The 25,037-nt window shown below is 39.9% G+C and overlaps 1 protein-coding gene across 1 annotated transcript in view; it reads right to left on the reverse strand.

The window, feature by feature from the left end:
* The window catches only part of ARHGEF26 (Rho guanine nucleotide exchange factor 26), a 462,406-nt gene that overhangs the window by 228,833 nt on the left and 208,536 nt on the right, over positions 1-25,037 (reverse strand). The window contains exon 10 of the mRNA XM_078667924.1: positions 17,266-17,355. Coding sequence (XP_078524050.1) covers positions 17,266-17,355 — 90 coding nt within the window. The remainder of the gene's footprint in view (positions 1-17,265; positions 17,356-25,037) is intronic.

A 25,037-nucleotide genomic window follows, 5' to 3' on the forward strand; every position in this document is an offset into this window, starting at 1 on the left:
GGCTTCTACGGTTAATATCATACTATGCTGTTTACCTGCTCCTGATGTGAAGTGATGATACGGACTCAGTACTCCTTGATCTCTATTCTTCACTGTTTATGTTTACATTATAAACATTTAAAATTAACCTTCACTGCTCCGGTTTCCCGAGTGGCACATATCGTTTTTGGAGTTCCTCCTTGATTGTTTCTATTTATTCTGGTGCCGCTGGGACCTTGTATTGTTCGCTATGGTGCTGAAAGTATTGTGGCTGGCCTGATGGTTGTGGGCCCGTATTTGTTGTTGTTTTGCACAATAAAGGTTTAAAAAAAAACAAAAAAAAAAAACAAAAAGAAAAGCAGCCGGAGCGTTGCATAGCCCAAAAGGCATACCGCAATACTCATAGAGGCCGAATTTGGTCCGGAAGGCAGTTTTCCATTCATTGCCATCACGGACACGAATGAGATGGTACGCGCCTCTGAGATCAAGTTTAGTAAATACTGTCGCATGCCTTAGTTGATCTAGTAACACAGGTATTAAGGGAAGAGGGTACTTGTTCTTAATTGTACCCTTGTTGAGCGCCCTGTGGTCCACACAGGCTCGAAGACCGCCCTCCTTCTTCGGAATGAAAAAGATAGCCGAAGAAACAGAAGAAGAGGAGGGAGGAATGAACCCTTTCGCTAGCATCTCGTCGATATACACTTTCAGATGCTGTTCTTCCGGGGCCGGACAGAGCGTAAATACGGCAACACGGCAAAGACACACCAGGCACCAGATCTATTCGGCAATCAAAGGAGCGGTGAGGGGGGAGATCTCTGGCTTTCCCCTTATCAAACACATCACTAAATTCCGAATAAGGTTCAGGGACCTTGATCTCTTCTCCACCACCACTGTATGTCCCCACTGCACAAGTCAACGGTGATATCCAATCCGTGGCGACCTTGTAACAACTGTGCAAACAGTGAACAGCGTCAAGAGTCACTGTTCGCCTAATCCAATCTATTTTAGGATTATGTGTCTGCAGCCATGGAACACCCAAAACAACACCAAAAGAAGGAGCATCGATCAAATCGAACCCGATCTCTTCCGAATGACCATTAACGCAAATCATACACAGAGGCTCAGTCTGCCGCGTAATGGTCCCAGAGGATAATTCAGTACCATCTATGGCTCTTACGGGCTCTGGCTGTTCTTTATACACCCAGGGAACACACATCTTCTCTGCCAACTTGATGTCCATAAAATTCCCTGTGGCGCCAGAATCCAGTAATGCAGACACCGGAGCCCTATGACTGTTGGAAATAACCAAACATACCGTGATGGTAAAATGTCTAGGCGCCCTCTTCACTGTCCCAGAAATCTGATAACGAGTGATAACCTCAGATTCCGTCACCACCTCTTCCTGTGTCTCTGTCTTTACACAAGCCACGGCCTTACGAGGAGGTGGATTAGATGGTTTATCAGGACAATCCCTAGCGTAATGACCCGCTAGCCCACAGTATAAGCACAGGTTGTTCGTACGACGCCTCTCCTTCTCTACATGACTCAGGGGGCCCCTTACACCACCTATTTCCATCGGCTCCGATACCTGTCTCTGTTCCCCAGAGCCTCGTAACTCACTCCGAAACGGCATGGGTCGTGACAAAGGGAATCTGTTCCTTTCCCCCGCCTTTCCAACAACCTATGGTTTAGTTTTACAACCAAATCAATAAACTCTGTGTAATCTTCAGGAGGGTTAACCACCTGGGACACCACATCCTTTAATTCCTCACACAACCCCTGATAGAACAATGAGGTTCTCTTGTCCGCTGGCCAATGTGTCTCCGACACTAATCTATTGAAGGTAGACACATAGGTTAACAAATCTTGTTTTCCCTGTCTAAGCTTCAGCAGCTCAGCATCACTAGCTTGCATAAATGCATGTTTGGCAAATAGACTACGCATTTGTTCCTTAAATGTATTATAGTTATACAGTACAGGGTCGTCATTATCAACTAATGGTACAGCCCACGTAGCCGCAGTCCCTGCTAAATAAGAGATCACAAACGCCACCTTTGCAGAGTCGTTAGGAAAGGCAGTGGGCCTACACATAAAATGAAGATGACACTGATTCATAAAGACCACGTATTTGTTGGGGTCACCTGTGTAGCGCTCTGGAACCGCCAAGGGAACAGGAGTAGGAGTAGTGACATTAACAGTCATAGGGGTGCCACTACTTCCGGTTCCCCTATCATACTGAAACGTTGCAGGGTGAAGCACAGTTTTACCCATCCCCCATCCTCCCTGATCTCTTGACCTAGCCGTACTTAATTCCTGGCGCAATCCCTGATTCTCCTGTTTTAAATCCTGCAACTGCGTCTGCAAGGCCGTAATGGCCCCCATAAGTTCCTGCATAGTAGGGACTCTTTCCTCCTGACCACTATCTGACCTCTCAACATCCATCCTCGCTCGGGCAGCGTAACTTTTCGTGGGCTTGGTTTTCTGTCAAGTTGTCACCCACTAGGAACCACGCTGCAGGAGCGACGATATTCCCAACCCTCTACCCCACACAGACTGCAGTGTGCCAGATATTATACACAACCCACTACAGTCTGAGCCCGGGGAGAGGGAAGGGTAAAAAGAAACAAGGGGAAAGAAATGACTTCGATGGACCCAGGTAGTCTCCAGCTCCCTTTAGTCTCGACTTCTACAACAAACTGACTTCCCACACTGCAGAGGGGAGAAAAGAAACAGGACACAGATCAACAAACAAAACAGCCTACCGATATGTCTTTTCTCTTTGCGCATGAGATACCTGCATATAACAACAACCCCTCCTCTCTTTTTTACCCGTCTTAGGGTTTCAGTAGTCTAAGATGTGAGACCTTCACAAAGGGGAACTGACATAAGCTGGAACGACTTGAGCCATCCGAAAATGAAATACCACGTGAATTGCCTTCTTTTGGACTGTGGGGAAAAAAGTCTGTAGACTAGAAAAAAAAACGTGATAATCCAAGCGTGGTACGTTTTAGACACCCAATACCCGAAAACCCAAAACTGTGGCCACAAAAAGAGATAAACAAACACCGACTATCAGCTGGTTCGAGAAAGCATCTAAAAAATACACAAGGATGCGGATAGGAAACACAACGCCCGGATGTAGCGTCTCCGACGTGTATCTTCAGTCTGCACGCAGCCGCGCACAGACTCTAATAATTCCAAAAGCAGTTCCAGGTTCTGCTCGCAATATCCAAGCTTCCGAAATCCCAGATAAATGTCACAGTAACACATCCATGGCGCAACGCAAAATGAAGCCTCGCTTTGCTTACTCAAAAGCGTCCGAATTCTGGCACAACACCCACACGGCAGGAAATCCAACGCTGAGATCACGAAGGGAAATAACAAAAGGACAACGTGACCGTTTAGAAACCGTTTAGAAACCAAGCAAGGAATGCCCAGCCAGGCTCCATTAAATAACGTCACAGGGATAGAACAGGGAGAGGGGCGTGACCATCTGCATGGGCATAGAGAGAGGACTGGAAATACACAGAAAGAATATAATGCACTGGGAGTCTAAGGGGAGTCTAAGCTACCTAATTCCCAACATAGGAATCCAGGATGAAATTGTGCCTCTTCAAGACAGTAAGGGATTGGTACTAAACACCCTCCAAGCTTACAACTCTCCCACCGTTGGTGGTGCGATCAACAGAACTGTGATACACCTCACATACTGTACCATGCCCCGCCGTTCAAGGGCTGTGGACAGTGGTAGCGGCCACGGTGAGCTGAACGTTTCCTCTCCCCTCCCTGCAATATAGAAAAAGAGAGCTTTTGCATGAATTCACACATGCACCTCGATGACGCACTATGAATTCCGGTTTTTAGCCACGGCACAAACCTCGGTGAAGTTGTGTGTCCTTCAACACTGGGGCACACAACATATACCTACCCACGCACTTATGCGCTTATGACATTGTTTTGGACAGCGTCCTATGAGAGGACCATTAACATGCTTGCCGACAAGCTAGACATTTATCGGCAAGTTTTGGGTCCGATTCCTGATTGACGATTCCTGGCGGGGCAGTGATTAGTCAAGACCATCTGGCTCCTTGAATTCTGGGGATAACCGCTTGCCTGCCAACCCCCTCACTCCCATCCACAATCCCCCCATGGATTGGTGGTACCTCTACATACGCTTGCACGTTCTCACAGTGTATCCCCTCTCCCCCATTCCAACATGCCTAGCTGTTGCTTCACCATTTGTTTCTTTTAATTTTGAGTCCATGGGAGCTGACATGCTACTGTTGTGTATCTTATCCCATGGCATTGATCAGTAGATCCTGTACTTTTGTATCTCATGTTTCATTAAACTCAAAATCATTGTATGCATGTTATCCCTGCCTTGATCAGTTGTGCCACTTTGTTCACTAGGCTGAGTGAACCCTACAGAGTGTCAATGGATCACTGACTAAATATCGAGGGACAAAATATAGACTACCCAAAATATAGATTCCAAAATATCGACAGACAAAATATCGAATTCCTATCTACAAACAGGTAAGTGCCAAAACAGCGACCCCAAAATATCGTTTATATATATATATACATTATAAGAATAAATAGCTAAAATATACTTAAAAATACTAAAATTACCTTAAAATTATTAAATAACTAATTTAACTTATATAAAAAAATACAATCATATCTGTTAAAACATATATAAATATATTAACATAATATTAATAACAAATGCACAATATTATTACCGTAGGATAGCTGAGGTGTAAAAATTACTATTCCCACTCCTGGAAGTACAACAGCAGGGAAAGTGTTGGATAGCGTAGGGGTAAAAATTACTATTCCCACCCCAAAGAGTGCAACAGTAGGGAAAGCGTTGGATAGCGTAGGGGTAAAAATTACAATTCCCACTCCAGAGAGTGCAACAGTAGGGAAAGCGTTGGATAGCGTAGGGGTAAAAATTACTATTCCCACTCCAGAGAGTGCAACAGTAGGGAAAGCGTTGGATAGCGTAGGAGTAAAAATTACTATTCCCACTCCAGAGAGTGCAACAGTAGGGAAAGCGTTTGATAGCGTAGGGGTAAAAATTAGTATTCCCACTCCAGAGAGTGCAACAGTAGGGAAAGCGTTGGATAGCGCAGGGGTAAAAATTACTATTCCCACTCCAGAGAGTGCAACAGTAGGGAAAACGTTGCATAGCGTAGGGGTAAAAATTACTATTCCCACTCCAGAGAGTGCAACAGTAGTGAAAGTGTTGGATAGCGTAGGGGTAAACATTACTATTCCCACTCCAGAGAGTGAAACATTAGGGTAAGCGTTGGATAGCACAGGGGTAAAAATTACTATTTCCACTCCAGAGAGTGCAACAGTAGGGAAAACGTTGGATAGCATAGGGGTAAAAATTACTATTCCTACTCCACAGAGTGCAACAGTGGGGAAAGCGTTGGATAGCGTAGGGGTAAAAATTACTATCCCCACTCCAGAGAGTGCAACAGTAGGGAAAGCGTTGGATAGCGTAGGGGTAAAAATTACTATTCCCACTCCAGAGAGTGCAACAGTAGGGAAAGCGTTGGATAGCATAGGGGTAAGATTTGCTATTCCCACTCCAGAGAGTGCAACAGTAGGGAAAGCGTTGGATAGCGTAGGGGTAAAAATTACTATTCCTACTCCAGAGAGTGCAACAGTAGGGAAAGCGTTGGATAGCATAGGGGTAAATTTTACTATTCTCACTGTAGTGAAAATAAATTAATATAATTCACATAGTTATCAATTAATCAATTAATAACAATTAATTATCAATTAAGAATTAATTAATTATCAATTAAAAATTAATTAACAATTTGTTCAAAATAAATACCAATAAATTAATTAATACATTTAATTATTTATAATTAAATTCCTTCCCACCCTATTCCCCTATAAACCTACAACCCGCTCCAGAAAATAAATTAATTATATTCGCATAATTATCAATTAATCAATTAATAAAAAATAATCATTTAAGAATTAATTAATTACCAATTAAAAATTAATTAACAATGTAATCAAAATAAATACCAAATAATTAATTAACATATTTGATTAATGTTAATTAAATTACTTCCCACCCTATTCCCCTATAAACCCACAACCCGCTACTGAAAAGAAATGAATTTAATTCACATAATTATCAATTAATCAATTAATAAAAAATAATTATCAATTAAGAATTAATTAATTACTAATTAAAAATTAATTAACTATTTATTCTAAATAAATACCAATGAATTAATTAACATATTTAATTAATTATAATTAAATTACTTCCCACCCTATTCCCCTATAAACCCACAACCCGCTACAGAATTAAATTACACAATAATTAAATAACATAAAATTAATTACTTAAAATAAATTACAAAAATATATACACTTTTTACACATATACTAACATAAAACCACTCAAAAAAATTAGATATTATTAAAAATTCGATATTTTTAATAAACTATATTATGTACTTCGATATTTTGACTGTCTATATTTTTTAAATCGATATTACATTACTTACCTTCAAAACGATATTTTTGATGTCTATATTCTGTCCATTCGATATTTTGTCCATTCTATATTTTGGACTAGATATTTTGGTTTGTCTATATTTTGGAATCGATATTTTGACCATTTACCGTGTCAATATGTCCTGCTGATACCCACTCCATCTTTCAGATGTTTGAGGTATTGTCTATGTCCATGCGGCTGGTGTAACATTTGTCACATGGTTATTATACAATAGACTGCTGGTGTTAAAGATGTGGGGACCTGTTATGAGATGAAAGAGGAAAAGTCCAAGGTTTAAGATACCATGGTGTGAGCTCCAAAAGAGGGGCTTCACATCGCAATGAAAGCAAAATACGGCAAGTGCTAATGACCAGCACTATCTTCAGCTTGGAAATTAGTTGAGATACATTTTGTTGGTCGCACATATTCAAACTGCGTAACACTGACAATTAGATTGTAGAGAAGAACACAAAACAATGCTAGACATATATGAGCATCAAGTCCAACTTTGCAATCTCTTATGGCACCTGCAGCTATATTGGAATGACATGGTCAGTGGCAGGTAAGAGAGCTAGGGAAGATGTCACCACAGCCTTCCCAGCAGCTTCATACTGACAAAATGAACGCTTCCATCTCCACATTGCTATAGGATGCATCTGATGAGAGTGTGTCAATGCCTGCAATATCAGAGCTACAACATCCTGCTGAAGCAAAGAGACCTATAAGTAAGGACTTATCAGGACACACCAGAGTACAATCAAGATATATATGATAGTATGTATGATAGTAGAAACACACACCAACATTCACAGTGCAAGGACACTGCATTTTTACTTTGGCATAGGACTTTAAAAAACCATAGACTAAGATGGGAAGAAACCTGTCCCACACCAACAAAAATGCATTAACATTCTTTAACATGACATGTATTTCTCTTTTCTGCAATGTTTTGATCATGATTGCCATACTTCTGCGCTTATGAAATGGCCGGATCCAGGTGGACAGTGGAAATGAAACTCTTAGCCTCTTCTTTTACCTCTAGCTTCCCCGAAGTGCCTACCATGAGATATGTTATGAGATTCTGCCAGTTTTTACTTTGTATGCCTATATCACCTCTTGCAATGTCTGTAGTTTTTCTTTTACAAGCGTTTGGAAGCTATAACATTCTTTCCATCCATCATATCTTTGTGAATTTGTAATGTCATTCCATTAATCATCTTGATTGCCTGGCCCTTTACTATTGTATTCTGATTCTGATGGGTGTCAGCATTTGATATTGAGCTCTGCATGATCCTAGTATGCTCTGCTGAGAGTAAAACCGAATTACAAAGGTTGTACGATATAGTCCTCGGGATGTAATTTTGCTTTAGATCTACATGATACAGGAATAATTAGAATGTTATATTTGGTGGAGGTGAGCATCATGCTGCCTGCATCCTGCCTAGTTTGACATCCCCCACATGACTGTAGTCATTCAGTTGTCCTGGTTTTAGAGATGTTGTCAGCATTTACATCTTATGTGACAGTCACTTCTAACTACTGTACTCTGGTCACCCCCATTTTGTTCTGGACTGATGCTGCTGAGTTTTTGAGTCTGCACTCAGGGGCACCGGTAACCAGGTTCAAGTGCATGAGCTCTGACCCCTAAAACATGGCAAAATTGGCTACACCCCGGATTGGGATATTTAACTTATCTATAAGTCCCTAGTATATGGTACAAAAGTGTACCCAGGGAGTGTAAGTTCAATGTCACCAGCGGACTGCAGCACATATCGTGCCCCTACTAAAATGACAAAGCAAAGCATAACGTGAGGCTTACTCTTTAGCCTAGGCGTGAATTTTTAAAACTGCCATTTGGACCTGGCAAAATAAACACCTTGCCAGGCCTAAGTGTCCCTTTTTAACGCTTATAAGTCACCCCTAAAGTAGGCCCTATATGCCTACAGGGCAGGGTGCACTGTATTTAAAAAGTAGGAAATGTATATTTTATGTTTTAAATATCCTGACAGTGAAAAATCTCCCGTTGTTTTTCACTGTATCACGGATAGCTCTCCTATAGGAAAGCACCGAGCTACATGAGAACATCTTATAATGCATAACTTCAGTTTGGGAGTAACTAGAAAAATTGTTCAAGGACTCATTTTAATAGAAATTTAAGATACAACTTAAAGATGAAGAGAGACTTTATATTATTATTTTGAAGTTGACACTTTTAGAAATGTGTCATTTACCTGCCTGAGCCAGGGGGCCTTTCTTCCAGTGTGCAATACTTTATGGTTTCTTGTTGACTGTGAGACAATAAGTATGTTGTGTGAACTAAATGTTTCCGCAGCCTGAAGTGCATGTACATGTGTGGAATCCAAGTTGTAGCAGCTGTCCTGTTTGGCAGCTTTGCGTTCAGGTGCACATGTAACTCATGGAGGGTGAAGACTGATCTGTGTGAGAGCTCAGTAAAGTTAGGTGGGCTTCACTTTGGTCTTAATATTTGGTGTATGTGCTTATAATGCCACAGTGAGTTTGGCACTTTGTTGTTCATATTTTGTTTTTTTATGGTCTGCAAAATGAGACTTTGAGTCCATGGAACATGCAAATATCAACTCCAGGCCATTAGTTAGAGGTAAATTGCACACAACTAAGCACTAAATGGGTAGGAATAGAAGTTCTCTAAAAAGACATGCTTTTCACAGATCAGTGGAAAATTAATTCTTGACTCCACAACATGATACTCCCACAATCAGCTCCCAAATGTACAATAAAATAGTGAGGAATAATTTAAAATTTGGTGAGCTTTTCCCAATTACTTTCCCAGGATTCTCCAGGGCCTAGTATCCCTCTAGCAGACTTCCTTTATTAATTGTAATATCCTGGTAGGGCAAACTGACCGACACTCGCACATACATCCTCTTTCCACCCCCATAAACAAACAGCCACACACTACCTCAAACTGACTGATGCAACTCTTTCTCTTCTTGCTCTCTAAGCACCAGCATACCAACAATGCAAAAAGGGTGCCAGGTTAGGAAGACAATTTGGTGCCATACCAATGACTAAAGATGTTATAGAAATGGTGATAAGATAACAACATATAGTAACAACCCAAAAGGAACTCTTTCCTGTATTCACTATATATGTATGGTCTCATGCCTAGAAGTACAGGATGTATGGGTCCTGTGTCCACTATATCTATACGGTAGCACTCCCAGAGGGACAGACATTTGGGGGCCTGGGCTCACTGCATCTGTTTGGTAACATGCCTGGAAAAGACAGATGTCTTATAACTCACAAATAGGAAAGAATACCGTTATTGAACTGTTGAACTCTTTTTCCTTTGCCATAGGGGATTTGTGACACATTTAAGTCGCATGTAATAAACAAAATAGCATAGCTGCGCAACTGTAATAACTTATTACAGCTGAGTTCTTATGTCACAATGCCTGCTGCCAAAGCCAGCAGCCAAGGGAAAGGCAGGTCACAGAGCATATTTAAAGCTGCAGTTTCAAAAACAAAAAAAAGGCTTTTCCCACTTCTGCCCTTTTTTCTAGATGAACAATGATAAGCAGAAAGAAGATAATTGTGGCAACATGTTTATTTTTCCCCACTTTTGGTGATTATCGGAATGAAAGAGCCTCAATGGATTTTTCTACACATTCTGAGCTACCGCATTTTTTTTTAATCTGACTTGTATTACACTAATTCTAAAATCTGTTTGCAACAAACATCTAACTGATTTGGTATGTTTAATTTTGCACTAGAGATTCTAATATTATTTATCATGTTTACAAACATTCTATCTCTTTCACATGAAAAATCAACACACCAACGATGTAAGTGTTTTATGGATAGGGTGATGGTATGGCCATGTATTATAACTTATGAATAAAAGACTCCCGGCAGTACATTATATGGACCCTATAAGTCACCTAAGAGTACCATGACCGTAGAAAGGAATTTGGTTTCAGTCTCATTCCTCTATATGGTCACATAACTCCTCAATGACATGCAGACCCTTATAATATACAGCAGGGGGTACTCTTTCTAATTTATAATACATTGAAGCATGCATTCCCTATATAAACAGCGTCTTTACCTTCCAAACTATGGTTGAGTTGTGATGTTATAAGCGCGAATACCATCAGCCAAGGGGAAAGGCAGGTCACAGAGCATAATTACAGATGCTTTTTAAACAACGAATATGAAAACTGGCTTTTCCTTCTGATCTATTTTTTCTCCATGAACAGTGATCAGCAAAAAAGAGATATTAAAGGCAATATGTTAATATTTTTGCATTCTATAGATCATTACCAGAAAGATAGGATGTCTCTGCATGTTTATGCACATTATGAACTACAGCATTTTATTTTAGCTAATTCGACTTACATTAAACTGATTGTAATAATGCAACAAAATACTAACTGCCTTTGGTGTGTTTGCTTTTGCACGACAGATTCTACTTTTATCCTTCGTGTATGCAAACAGCTTATCCCTTTCATATGAATGAGTAACACACCATGGGCCTCATTTATGAGGCCGTGCGTCACTTTACCGCCGCCGGTGCGTCACTTTTTGTAACGCACCAGCAGCGTAAATAATGTGCCTTGTTGCACCATATTTACAAAGTGACGCATCTAAGTAGATGCGTCACTTTGTAAACCCCTGCGCCACATTATACCTGCGGCAGGTATAATGTATGCAGGGGGGGCGTACCCCCGCAAAAAGCCTCGTAGAAGTGACGCAGTGAAATCTATGAGATTTCACTGCATCACTTCTAGGACGCCGTTGCGTCAAAATCTTGCGCCTGCCTCACAGCAGGCGTAAGACTGACGCAAGCCCTTTCACATGGGGCTTACCCCATGTGAAAGGATGCATTGCTGGAGTTGCGTCACTTTTGTGACACACTCCAGCAATGCGTCACTTTTGCGCTTACAGATACGTCAGAAATACTGACGTATCTGTAACTCCTTGCGACATGATGTGTCATACTGTAAATATGACGCATCAGGTATGTCGCAAGGAGTGCGCACTGAGAGTGACGCATCGCTGCTTTCACGCAGCGATGCGTCACTTTTCATAAATGAGGTCCAATGGATTTATGCAATTGTGGAATGGGTGATGTTGTGACCTTGTGTTATAAGGAATAAAGTACAACCTGCTGTACATTATAAGGATATGCCAAGTCACCTCGGAGTTCCATGACCTTACAAAGGAACATAGCCTTCAGCTTCCTCCTCTATAAGGTCACAATCTTGTGATGATTTGCAATATCTTGGTAAAGTATGACAGGGAGTACTTAATCCCACAGTACCTGCTTTTAAGGAGTGCACACATGATTGGGTCCTATATTCTTTAACATCAAGGAGCTATATTCTTTAACATCAAGGAGCTTTCCCAATTTTTGGGCAATACCTGGCTTACTTATTCTTTGTTAAATTAATGGTGGAATTATAGCTTATTATGGCCATTGGGTAATTCTTCATGTAGGGCTTTTAATGAGAGGACATACCCATCTTTAGGGATATCAGCTTCCTGGGTGAGGTGGGCACGGTGTAATACAATTGCTGACTACCAGGTCGCCAAATTCCACAATCTTTTTGTAGAACCAGTATCATTTGAGTTAAGGGCATTTCGTGGCTTCATAACATAATGAGTCCTCACAGTTTATCTCTTATTATTTATTTTTCTCCATAAAGATACAAACAAATATAAAATAAATACAATACATCAGTATAAACATAGCTCTACGTAGGAACCCGTTTATTATGGAAGCATGCAATAGTAAATCACATAAAAATATTTAGCTGAGAACGCTCAGACTGAAAAAGAGTATCACATAACCTCAAACAGTGAAACTATTAAAAATGAAAGGAAATCCATGTGGAAAGATGAAAAATCGTTCTCTCTTGGCATCAATCTAGGAGTATGAATTTAGTCTATTATTTTAGATTAGGCTCCAACACTAACATTGTTTATTGACACTAAAATTAATGACTTTAAGGCAAGGAGAAAGTTCCTGTAAACGTTGTTTCTCATTTCAATAATAAAGACTACTATTGGGTCTAGCGCTAAACTGTGTGGAGAGTAAAACTCGTTTGTCAGTGATTGATGGTTTATTATCTTTCAGACAGCTGACGAAGTACATACCAGCTGCTAAAATATAGAAGACAGGGTATGTGCCTGACAGCTGCAAACAGCTGTGGTTCTGAAAAGCATTTTAGAAGATCTATCGTACCTACACAAAAGGGTATCAACATAGCTTTAAGCAACATGCTTCGGGGTTTATGTTTGTTTAGATGTTTTATCTTTTTTTGTGTAATTTTTTTGTGTCTTTTCATTTTCTTAAAGTAATATACTAAATCACCACTTTTATTTCTTGTATGATGTATATTATCTCTGGTCTCCACCCCCAAAACGATATATTTTTAATGCACTTCAAGGAGAAATGTAACTAAGAAAGAAAAACATACAAAACAAAATATAATAAATAAGACTGCAATTTAATGAATTATTTTATCAAATATTAGACTTTGCTACTAAATACAAAAATGTGTTGTGGGTAAACCCGGTCAGCTTTAATTTGTTATGTGTAATGTTATTTATGACAATACCAATTGAAACAAATGGAAAATACATTATATAAAGCACTCTTGTGTCAAGATCAAGTACTACACTATTTATGGTTGCAAATTTAAAAGATCACCAACATCTTTTATTACAGATATATTCAATAGGGCTGACACGAATCTGTGATCCCACCAATGGCTATCTATAATTTAATCTACAATCTATCAATAATTACACAAGGTAGCTGCTTGTGCATGGCCTTTGTTCACAGAAAGCAATAACGCCCTTGAAACCAATAATGAGGTAGTTTCTAAGAATGCAGTTTGGGGAAATTTCAAGATGTTTTCTGTCCTAAGGCAGGAATACCAGTTGGGAGGCCACATCAAATGGTATGTTTCAAAATGTGTTTATGCATGTACTACTTCAAAATTTGATTGCATGAACCTTTGCGCTTACTGAATACATTTTCTCTATGAATGAATATTAAATTACACACTATCAAAAAGAAAACCAGAATAATAACTCATTAGTGAGCAACCACATTATCAAATCTTCGGACGTTAAAAAGCACACGATTTTGTTTTCAGATGGTTTTTGTCAATTATTATCAATTAATCAGGGATTTGTGACGCATGCTACTCACCCGTGAGGGTCTCAAGTCACTGGGGGGAGCAGTGTAGCTCTGTCTTACCCAAACAGCTACGTCTTGAGGCTCTTCCTGAAAGCTTGCAGAGTGGGGGAACGTCTGATGCTGAGAGGGAGTTTGTTCCAGGTCTTTGCCGCAATGTTGGAGTAGGCTCTTCAACCTGTTCTGGATCTGCAGATGCAAGGGATTTCAGCAGGGGTGAGGTCGGCAGAGCGGAGGCTTTTCTTTGATGTGTAGAAGAACACTCTTTCGTTGAGGTATTGGGGTCCGGAGTTGTGGAGGGATTTGTTGGTGTGACTGAGTAGCTTGACTGTCACTCTCTTCTTGATGGGGAGCCAGTGGAGGTTTTGTAGGTGCTCGGTGATGTGGTCTTGTCGTGGGATACTGAGGATAAGTCTGGCAGCGGTGTTTTGGATGGTCGGGAGTTTTTGGAGCAGGGATTTGTTGATTCCGGCATGAAGGGCGTTTTCGTAGTTCAATCTGCTGGTTATGAGTGCGTAGGTGATGGTCTTTCTGGATTTGGGGAGGATCCATTTGAAGACCTTGCGGACAATGCGGAGGGTGTTGAAGCATGTGGAGAAGACGGCGTTGATCTGTCGAGTCATGGTGAGGGAGGAGTCGAGTATGATGCCGAGGTTGCGGGCGTGGTCCGTGGGTGTGGTGGGTTGCCGAGGGTGGTGGGCCACCAGGTCCTGTCCCATGCAGAGGGGGTGGATCCGAGTACGAGGACTTCTGTCTTCTCCGAGTTGAGCTTCAGGCAGCTGCTGCTCATCCAGAATGCAACGTCTTTTATTCCTTCCTGGAAGCTGAGTCTGGTGGTGTTGGGTTCCTTAGTGAGAGAGAAGACGAACTAGGTGTTGTCGGCGTAGGATACTATGGTGAGTCCATGCTGTCTGACGATGGGGAAGAAGGGGGCCATGTAGATGTTGAAAAGCGATGGGCTGAGCGGAGATCCTTGGGGTGCTCCACAGATGATCTCTGTGGGCTCGTAGAGGAAGTGCAGATGTCTGATTCTTCGCGTTTGACCGGTGAGGAATGAGCGGATCCAGTCAAAGGCGATTCCCTGTATGCCAGTGTCATGGAGTCTGGCAATGAGAGTGCAGTGGGAAATGGCGTAGAAGGCTGCAGAGAGGTCTAGTAGGATGAGAGCCGCCGCGTGGCCCTGGTCGAGGAGAGTGCGGATGTTATCTGTGGTGGCTAGGAGGGCGGTTGCTGTGGAATCCGGATTGGGAGGAGTCGAGGATGGAGTTAGCTTCAATGAAATTCGTGAGATGGATGTTGATGATCTTCTCAGTGACTTTGGCTGGGAAAGGGAGGAGCAAGATGGGTCTGTAGCTTTTTGAGGTCCGTCTGGTCTGCGGAGGGGTTCTTGAGGAGGGGCTTGACTTCTGCACTTTTCCAGTCGTCTGGGAAAGTTCCGGTTTCGAAGGTGATGCTGATGTGCATCGTAGTTCCGGTGCTATGGTGGCTCTGTGGAAGATGTTCGATGGGCAGGGGTCCGTGGGGTGTCTGAGTGTATGCTCTTCATGGTCGTGGCAGCATTCTCTGTAGTGACCGGGGTCTAGGCGGAGGTGGTAGGCTGGCTGGCATTGCTGGAGATAGGTAGGTGTGGTGTTGGTGTCTTGTTTCTGTTTGTTGAAGTTGTCATAGAGGGACTTGATCTTGAGATGAAAGTAGGAGCCAAGTTTGTTGCAGAGGTCCTGGGAGGGTAGACATCTGAAGCTGCAAGTGTATTTTTAAATATATCACCACAGTTCCATGCCTTCTTTCACAACACAGAAAAAATATGCTGTCTCAGCATTTCTTCCTACACTCCTTTTCCTGTGGTTTGAGAGACTTTCCAGTCTAATTAAGAGAGCTGAATGACCAAAATATGGTCGATAAAATATTGTTGAACAAGAATATTGTGTCAAAAATAAGAAGTAAAAAATCTAGTGGGGCAATATATAGGAAGTGAGAATATCCATGTTTTGGGCATATATTTAAATAAATGTATAAATACATTTTACTTTAATACAGTTGTATTAATATCGTTTTTATTAATATGGCGTGCATTAGTTATTAATTTTAGGTATATGAATATGATTTTAAAAAAAAATTGTTTTGTTAGTATAGTTTGTAATTTTTAATGTGTAATTAACTTTTTTGCATTTAATTTAGTAATTTTTAATTTTGCCGGCGGTTGTTTGGTTTGCAGGGGATTAGGGTGGGAATTTATTTTAAATTTAACTTGTTTTTTTATTATTTTTATGTGAAGTACAATAATTATTTAGTAATTATGTTGTTGATTGCTTGATTGTTATTTTAATTATTTTGTATAATTTGCAATTTTGTATGTGCAATTTAAGTTTTCTGTAGTTTAATTTTTAATTTTTTATTTAGTAGTGTGTTTTCAGGTTTGTGGGGGTGGGAAGTTATTTAAAATATAAATTATTGTCTTGTATTAGTAATAAATGTTTTATGTTAATTAAGATAGTAGTTGATAATTATGTAAATTATATATTTATTAACTGTTATTTTAATGTTTGGCTGTTTATCAATAAATGTAATATTTCGAAAATTAACATAGCATTTAAGTTTTGAATTTTATTTCTTCAATTATGTGACTAATTTATTAATATATATATGTATATATATATATATTTTATTTGGTAACTAATTTTATATTAAAAATGCTTTATTTATAAAAACAAAATTGTCTGCTGTTGGTTTTGTGTGTAGTAGGGAGGGAAGTGTATTTATTTTAAATATTTTAATTTATTTTATATTTTTTACATTAATTTTCCATTATGAAATTTGCTTTGTTTGCATTACATTTAATTTTAATTATCTGTAATACATACTTTGTTTTATTTTAAATATGGTTACATATTTTTCTTTTAATATGTATTTAAATGTTTTATAAAATGTTTAGGACTAGAAATAATATATCTAAGCCCCCCCAAAGTCAAATACTTTCCCTGTTTTTGCTCAAATTGGAGTAGGAATGGTAAAGCTAACACCTTCAAAGTCCAACACTTTCCCTATTGTTGCTTGGATTGGAGAGGAAATAGTAAATCGACACCCTTCAAAGTCAACACCTTTTCCTGCTTTTGCACACTCTGGAGTGAGAATAGTAAATGTAATCCCTCCAGAGTCCAACACTTTCCATACTGTTGCTTAGATTGGAGTGGGGACAGTAAATATAACCACGCTGAAGTCAAATACCTTCCCTGCATTTGCTTATATTGGAGTGTGAATCATAAATATAACCCCTCAAAAAGTCCAACATGTTCCTTCCTTTTGCTTAGAGCACCACATTACATTACACAAGGTCAGATTTATTTTTCGGTGAGTTTTAAGGCACAGGGAGATTAAGTAATTTGACCAGAATTACAAAACGTAAACCAATGTGAGGACACAAACCTGGTTCCCCAATTCCAAAGCCGGTAGCGCTACCTTTTAGGCCACATTTCAACCTCTCCCCCAAAACCTCTTTGCAAATATGATAGTTTGCAAGTAATACAACCTGCTCCATTTACACCCTTTCAAACAAATATTAATGTACCTTAATTTTGAATTCCAACTGCGAGTTAATTGTGTACATCATTTCTGTCCTTTCCATTGTTCGAGCTCCTTCATTGCACAATCGGACCAACTGGAAACAAAGCATAATAGTACATTTTATTATTAACATTAATGAATAATGAATAGCAGCAATGGTCACCACTTTGGCAATAAATATTATCAAGCAACAGTGAGATTACTAGTGAATAAAACACACACACACACACACACTCTCTCTCTTCATCCACTGGTTTGCTCATGTGGGATCCACATTTGATGTTGTCCACCATACAGTATGGATGCAGTGGGTCACTTACTTCAACCACTCGGTCTCTTCACAGTGAGTGACAGCATTGTGCAAGTGCCCATGTGCACATATGCCTAAAAACTAGCCCCCTTCAGTGCCAGAACTCGTAGGCCAATCAACGCTTTTATTTCGCTTTAATGTCATGCTTTTTAATTTATTTTTGAGTTGAGGTCTCATTTCCTTTTTTTTGTAACATTTTTACATTTCATTAGTTTTAAACTTTCAATGCTTATTGCATATCTTTTCAAAATAAATACCTGTATAAATAAATATATAAAATAGACACGTTTGTCAAAAGGCCAGATCAATTGGCTTTGCCAATACAGTTTGCATTGCTATTTTATCACAGGTAGTACATACAATTCAGTGCTGGTGGGTTCCTACCACCCTTCCTATGCCAGGAAAAGACATGCTTTAAAGGAAATTGGTTTTGAATGTGCACATTCATGCCAAGAAAGCAATATACTGTAAAATAACTCCTAAAAGGGTATAGGCTGGCCCTAACATTGATGTTGGGTCTGGTGGCTCAGTGGACTAATGTATCCTGTCATGGTCATAGGTTCGAATCCTGGCAGGCCTTTCATCCTTCTGTGGTCGATAAAATTAGTACAATTGTGTTGGGTAAAAATATTCAACACCAAGATACCTTTGGGTGAAAGTTCATCAAGAGCACTTCAAGTCTTTTTCTAAATTACACGACTAGCAAACCAAACCTAGACATAACTTAAAACATAATGTTTCTGTGTCACTGGATTTGGGTCAGACAGCCAGCACTGTTTTGACTACAACCAGTGCCTAAAATATGACTCTGCTAAACAACAACCAGCAAATTCCACATATTACTTTCATTTAGGCTATATTTAACAACACCCTTACCAGATCTGTATTTTCTGCCCATAATGTTTACTTAGTGCTTCATTGTTTTAAAGTTATATCTGGATGAACAGTGATTAAGGGTTATTGACATATCTAGCCCTGTTTGTGACACAATGCACAGTCTCCCAAAGGCCAGTCTGATTTGTGCCATTGATTTGAGACTAATGTCCTCATATAGGGGACGGAGCAGAACATTTGAGCAGACCTTTTCAGCATTGTTCTGAACTGGAGTGCAGTGCTAATCTTGATTGCTCCTCTTTGGATTTCAGCTCTACGTTTTAGAAAAGGAGAACATTAGAAATAGTCCAGGTGTGTTTAGAAGACCTAGTTTACCAGTTTCCATCAGTTATGTATGCCTCCTCCTATGAGAATTTCATGCTACAGGGTATCCACATGCATGACTTCCTGGTGCAGGAAATGACACCTAAAATTTAGTACCCTCCCATGGACACCAAGAGGTATGGGGATCAGCCAGGGAAGTGTGACATGTGCTTCAGGGAGGTTTCGGCAGGATGGTAGGGAGGGTGAGGTCAGTCTGGTAAAAAACTTCAGAAAAGTGAATATTCCTTTTTAAAAATGTTGGACAAGTTGTTTGGGTTGATTGCTCGAGAACCTCTAAACTCTGTGGTTGGGTGGAGACTCATTGCAGTGGATAAGATGGGTGGCTGCTGAATAGCACTAGTGCCGCAGTTTCCCTAAGCGGCTCCTTATTATTATTTTTTTACTAGGGAACAGCTAAACACGTTCTATAGCAACCCAGAATTAAAAACACAAATATGTGGAATATCCTGTCATGTCGTTTCACAACTTTAAACTCCCCCCAAAAAATTTGCAAAACTTAAGGAAAGATCTTATGCCTGTTATCCCTCATTTTCTCCACAAAAGCGTAAATAAGCCTTAAAAACTCAGCCACGTCCCAGTTCAAATTATATTTGAGCAGGGGAGTTTTTTTGTCTGCTTTTACTACATGCTCTATTTGATTGAGAGCTTGAGAATATTTGGCCATTTTTTAAAAAAGGAATAATGACTGCCACTGCAGAGATTCTGTGACAATTTTTACTCCAGAAGCATTATTACATAACATTTAGCCCCCCGGTGAGGTTGGTGGTAAGTGTTTGCAACCTATCAGCAATTCGCACACAGAGAGTGATTACTTATCAAACTCTTGCTGTGCGTCGTCTGACAGTGAAAAAGTCTGGGGGGCAGATTTACAAGCCCCTTGCACCAGTTTTGCGTCACTTTTCCCATGTTAAAAGTGACTCAAAAGTGGCGCAAGGGGCTTGTAAATCTGCTCCTGAAAGTATAATTTTACTCCACAATGGGCAATTTTCGCTCAACAATTAAGAGGACCGCCCCCTTCTTCACCAAGCTGCAGCAGTCTAATACAGCTCGCGAAAGGATCAGGTTTCATTGAGTGGGTGGGCGTTAACCATTCTACTGGTGGTAATTTAACAACAAAATTGTATCAAATCAAAGGGAGTAGAAGTGGTGTATCTCAATTTCATGGAAATGCCCCATGGAAATAAGGTCCACCTCAGTGGACGTAAAACTGGCAGAGTGCTTCACCAGCATGTGGCGGCATCAGTCATTACTGATAATCATGTTAGCATGGGCATTAGCATACATGCTTTAGCACTCAGTGACAAAAAGCTATCACTCATTATGTAATGATGACATAATTTAAACCAACGAGCTGTATTCATATTTGATCACTTATCACACTTAAATTCTTCAAACCTGATTTCTAGGAGGTTTTTAAAGAAATTAATAGTCCAACATACTACTGAATCGTTTTATTCCTGGCAATAACATTGATTGCCTCTACTGAACTAATTTGGCAATATATTCAAAAGTATTCAAAATGCAAGTAAAACAACTATGTTAAGGAGCAAACGAATCTGTATACTTCCTAAATAAAATCTGTAAGTTCTAGACACAGGTGATGCCTATAAGTGATGTAGCAAAATACAGGACAAAGTGCTATATTTAACTGTATTCCATCAGGTTTCAATGAGATATGGCTCCGAAAGAAAATGGAATATGGTCAGTACTGGGAGGCTCCTATTGGGCTGTCTAATCTTGCATTAATTTCACAGAAGTCAAGTTAACACAAATTGACTGTTTTTCCCAAGATTTCTAGATAAGTGACAACCAATGAAAGCAGAAAGCTCACAGCCAATGAGAGATTCTATCTTGACAGAGCAACCTCTAGTGCAAACAACTAATCCTCGCTTCTTGCTGCCTACAGCCAACGTAAATATTTTCTGCCCTTCGTCTAGCATCCTTAGGTTAATTTTTACTGAGAGCATCGTGAAGTTAAATATATATTTACTTTAAGTTTAAAATTACTGCATCACTCCCTTTTCTGCCTAGTGTTGGTCTTAATGTTTCCCCATTTTTGTTTTTTAACTACATGATCGCTGATTCTTGGGGCACTTTCTTTCTCTACAGCTTGCAGCTCGGTTGTGTTGCCTTGGTTGTGGACTGGCCACACTTGTATCTTGATGAGAAGCTGCATTTCTTTCCCACAGATGAACAAACTGGCTTTCACATCTGCAGTGGAGCAGCTGTTCCTTCACACCCTACTGGCCCTTATCGGACAGGACATAACTCCGGAGGTCCATGTTTTTCTGAGTATATGTGTGAACAGAAGCCAGGGCTGCAACTAGATCACTTTCTGCTAACTAAATAGTGAGGACCCCCAAGTAATCATGAGGATGAGGGCAGTGTTAAGCCTGTGTGTGATCAGTGTAAATCTCTTAGCTCTAGTCCCTCAGTAACTAGGGATTCTACGGGATAGAACTCGACCAGAGAATTTAATGTGACCCAGGAGAAGTACCATATTTGAGTATACTGTCGAGGAGGGAAGACGGTTTAATATCCGCAGATGAATAAATGGTGGCCCTGGAATGGTAACATGAAAGAAATTAGAGGTAGGTGGAGAGAGTGGGAGTAGATCAATCCTTAGATGTTCCTTAATGCCTGAAAGTGGAATGGGCTCTTATTTTCAATCCGGGTCTTGTGGCTTAATGGACTAATGCTTCCACTGCAGGGGCCTGTGTTTGAATTCATAGTCACAGGTTCAAATCCTAGTGGGTCTGCTCAGCCTTTCATCCATCTGAGGTCAATAAAATGAGTACCGTTGGGTAACAATAAAATCTGCTATTCAGTGCCAAGATACCTACAGGCGAAAGTGTGTTTTACAAATACATGTTATGTTACTTTACAATTATACAGGGTGTGGGTACAAAAGCTAATCTTTCACCTAGGCACAGGTGTATGTTCTTGCATAGAAGAAAGTGTCTGTCTGGATACATTTACTGAAGCCAGGGTGGAGAGTTGTGGATGCCAAGGGTCTGTAAGGAAGCGACATCATTATGGGCTCTTGTCGTGGCATTATTAATGTGGTGCCTTGTGTTTTACTGTTTATCTGGCCTTTCATAGTCCGTTGTGAAGTCAGAGTTTTGGGTGATTGTGGAGGGGTCCAGGTGGTACTTGTTGTGGAGGAGGTTGTGACCTATAAAAGTTTTACATATATGTTAAGGTTCAGAAGGGATATCATGTTTCTTAGTGTTCAATTTGTTAGTAGGAACTTGTGGAGGAGTACTGTATGGTATACATGTTTTAAATACAGCATACTAGATCCCTATTTGCTAGTTTTTGCTGCAACTTACTCTTCTAGTACTTCTGATTTAGTTCTACATTTGAGGAAGCCAAGGGTACTGCAAGAGTGACACCTACTTAGCAAAATCTTTGTAAACCAGTCATTTTTTGTAGTGACAATATGGTATTTTTTATGGTTTGTAAGTGCTGTAAATGACAGGTTCCAAGAATAACTAATTTAATAATACTTCAATTGATCGACCTGAGAAAGATGGAAGAAAATAGTTGGTCGTGTGGAGTTTGGAGCTAGTGACCTGCAGATCAAAGAAGATCAGAGCAATGAGCGTTCACCAAATCAAGTCATCTTGCCTGCTATGTGCCACGCTTGTGCTGAAAGCGTACAATCACTGGTTCAAGATTCATTATTTACTATGCGCATGCTGAATCTAGTTGTATGAAGGAAATAGGTCTAGCTAGGGGCAATTCCTAACTGAGGCCTTCTAACTTCAAACAGTTTCTAACTGACACGTTTCTGGCAGAGCAGAATCCTGCATAAACAATTCTGACTGCAGGCAATTCACAGTAGAGACATTACAATCCTGGGCAAAGGATTAGTACAGATCACGACTGTAAACAAATGTCAGGCCTAGAGTTTCTGGTGAGCCACAGCAAGACAACTGAAAAGGAAGCTTATGTGGAGTAAGTTATTCCTGTGTGCCTTAACCTGGAATTCGGTTTAAAAAAATGTAAATAAAATGTTTACATTTTGGACAGAATTCCCAGTTATGCAAAAACTGGGGGATAATTACAGCAGCTGGCAAATAACTTCTTCCCAGTGTGTCATACTCACTAGATGTAGTGAAAGAAACCAATTTCAAGTTCTGCAGGTACGAATGAGGCATAACATGGGATATTAGCGTTATATGCACAAATCACTGTACCATTTGCATGTTTCTGACATTTTTCACCGGAATAATTTACCAGATTTTTCTTGGCAAATATATCCAGGGAAAATTGCAGGTGAGGTGAAATTACTCTCAGCAGTAACTGCTCCATGAGGTTATTACTCCATGCAGTAATTTGGTATTTACCCCACAATTCTGAATTCTGATTTGTGAGGTCCTGTTTCAACTGAAAATGGAATTTACTCCACCATTCCCCTTTAATTCCCTGCTGAGTTACCTGGAAATCTTCGCAGATAAAAGGGAGTACCGTTGAACACTTGATAAGTTAACCAAATACATGATGACCATCAAATTTCCAGCTACTTTATAGAATGGCTTTACTCTAACCACTTACAGTTTTCACATGCCCGGGAATCAAATCTTTCTTGCAACAGTAAACTTGAGTTAGAGTAAGTATGAGGGACAAATATGGGGTGCACAACAGAAGTTTAGTTGTGAGTAAAATTAATCCTGCTTATCTGAATATGATGTACTTGTTTTTACAACAGAAAGGTGTTCATGTACTACATAACAAAAAAGATAATCCAATCCTGCAACATAAATAACCCACATTACACTGTGCAACTTTCCTGGATGTCTATGGAACAAAAATATCTTGTGGGCAGAATATTGTGTCAAAAATATCGAGGATCCATATGTTGAGAAGAGCAGTACAAATAGGTAAGTATAGATTTACTATAATTAGCTGCACCTATACATACCTTTTCATGAAATATATATATCGTCAAGGTACGTATATGTGGATTTATAGTAAACTTTGCTTACCTATAGAAACTTATCGTCACAATATTTTTGTCCTCAATATTCTTGACACAATATTTGGTCTCACAATATTTTTTTTCCCGATATTCTCTCTAAAAACCCATTTCGGACTACTGCCAGAATATTGGAAACAAAAATATTGTGTGGACAGAATATCGTACCAACCATTATGAGGATCAAAATATCGAGACAGTGAGTGCAAATAGGTAAGTATAGATTTACTATTCTTAACTCCACATCTACGCACCTTGAAGATATATGTATCATCAAGGTACATATATGTGGAATTATATATAGCAAAACTTTGCTTACCTCTAGAAACATACCTTCACCATATGTTTGTCTTCGATATTCATTTTTTTTTTATAACACTTTTTATTGAACATGAAGCACAGAATCACCAGTACATCATCACAGTGCGAATCAAAGATGTTACAGTACAATATACCGAATTGTATCTTTACAAATTTCAGGGATGTAAGAGGTCACCAAGTCCAGTTTTCCTCATCGCCATATCTTCTGTGGGAGACGTACAAATCTCTCCCCTAAAGGCATTCCAACCTCCCCATGTTTTATCCCACTTTGTAGGGCAGCCTCTGCGTTTATATACCTCCTACTCCGCAATCATGCATCTGTCCATCTCCGCCACCCACCTGATGATTAGCGGCGGTCTGTTGGATCCCCAGTGCACCGCTATAGCCCGTTTCACCAACAAGTATCCAAGTGCCACCCATTGCTGCTCCACTTCTATCAAGTCGGTAGGTTCCCAGGTATTTAAAAACCCCATTCGTGGTGATAGTTGAATGTGTTTACCCAATGTGTCTGTCATTTTCTTGGTCGTACTATCCCACAAAGAGCGTATAAGGGGACAATCCCACAGGATGTGATAAAAGGTACCGTCTTGGCCACAGCCCCATAGGCATAATGCGTCACCCCGACTGCCTATTTTGACCAGGAGTACTCCTGATAGCTAGGACCTATGGAGTATTTTTAGCTGTATGAGGCGGAAGCGGTGGTGTATAGCTGTTTTCCTGGAGTGTCTTCGATATTCATGACACAACATTTACTCCAACGATATTTTTGTTTCTGATATTCTGTCTAAACAGCCACGTTTACATTTCATGAGAGGTGCAAACGTAGCTCACATTCAACAGTCTTTGCTACCATAATAATTTGCAAAAACTTAGATTCACTTATCAGTACTGCAGAAAGTGTATAACTACAGCATCGACAAGGTGGTAACCTGAACAGCAGACCCTT

Source organism: Lissotriton helveticus, chromosome 11 (genome assembly GCF_964261635.1).
Source record: "Lissotriton helveticus chromosome 11, aLisHel1.1, whole genome shotgun sequence".
Taxonomy (NCBI): domain Eukaryota; kingdom Metazoa; phylum Chordata; class Amphibia; order Caudata; family Salamandridae; genus Lissotriton; species Lissotriton helveticus.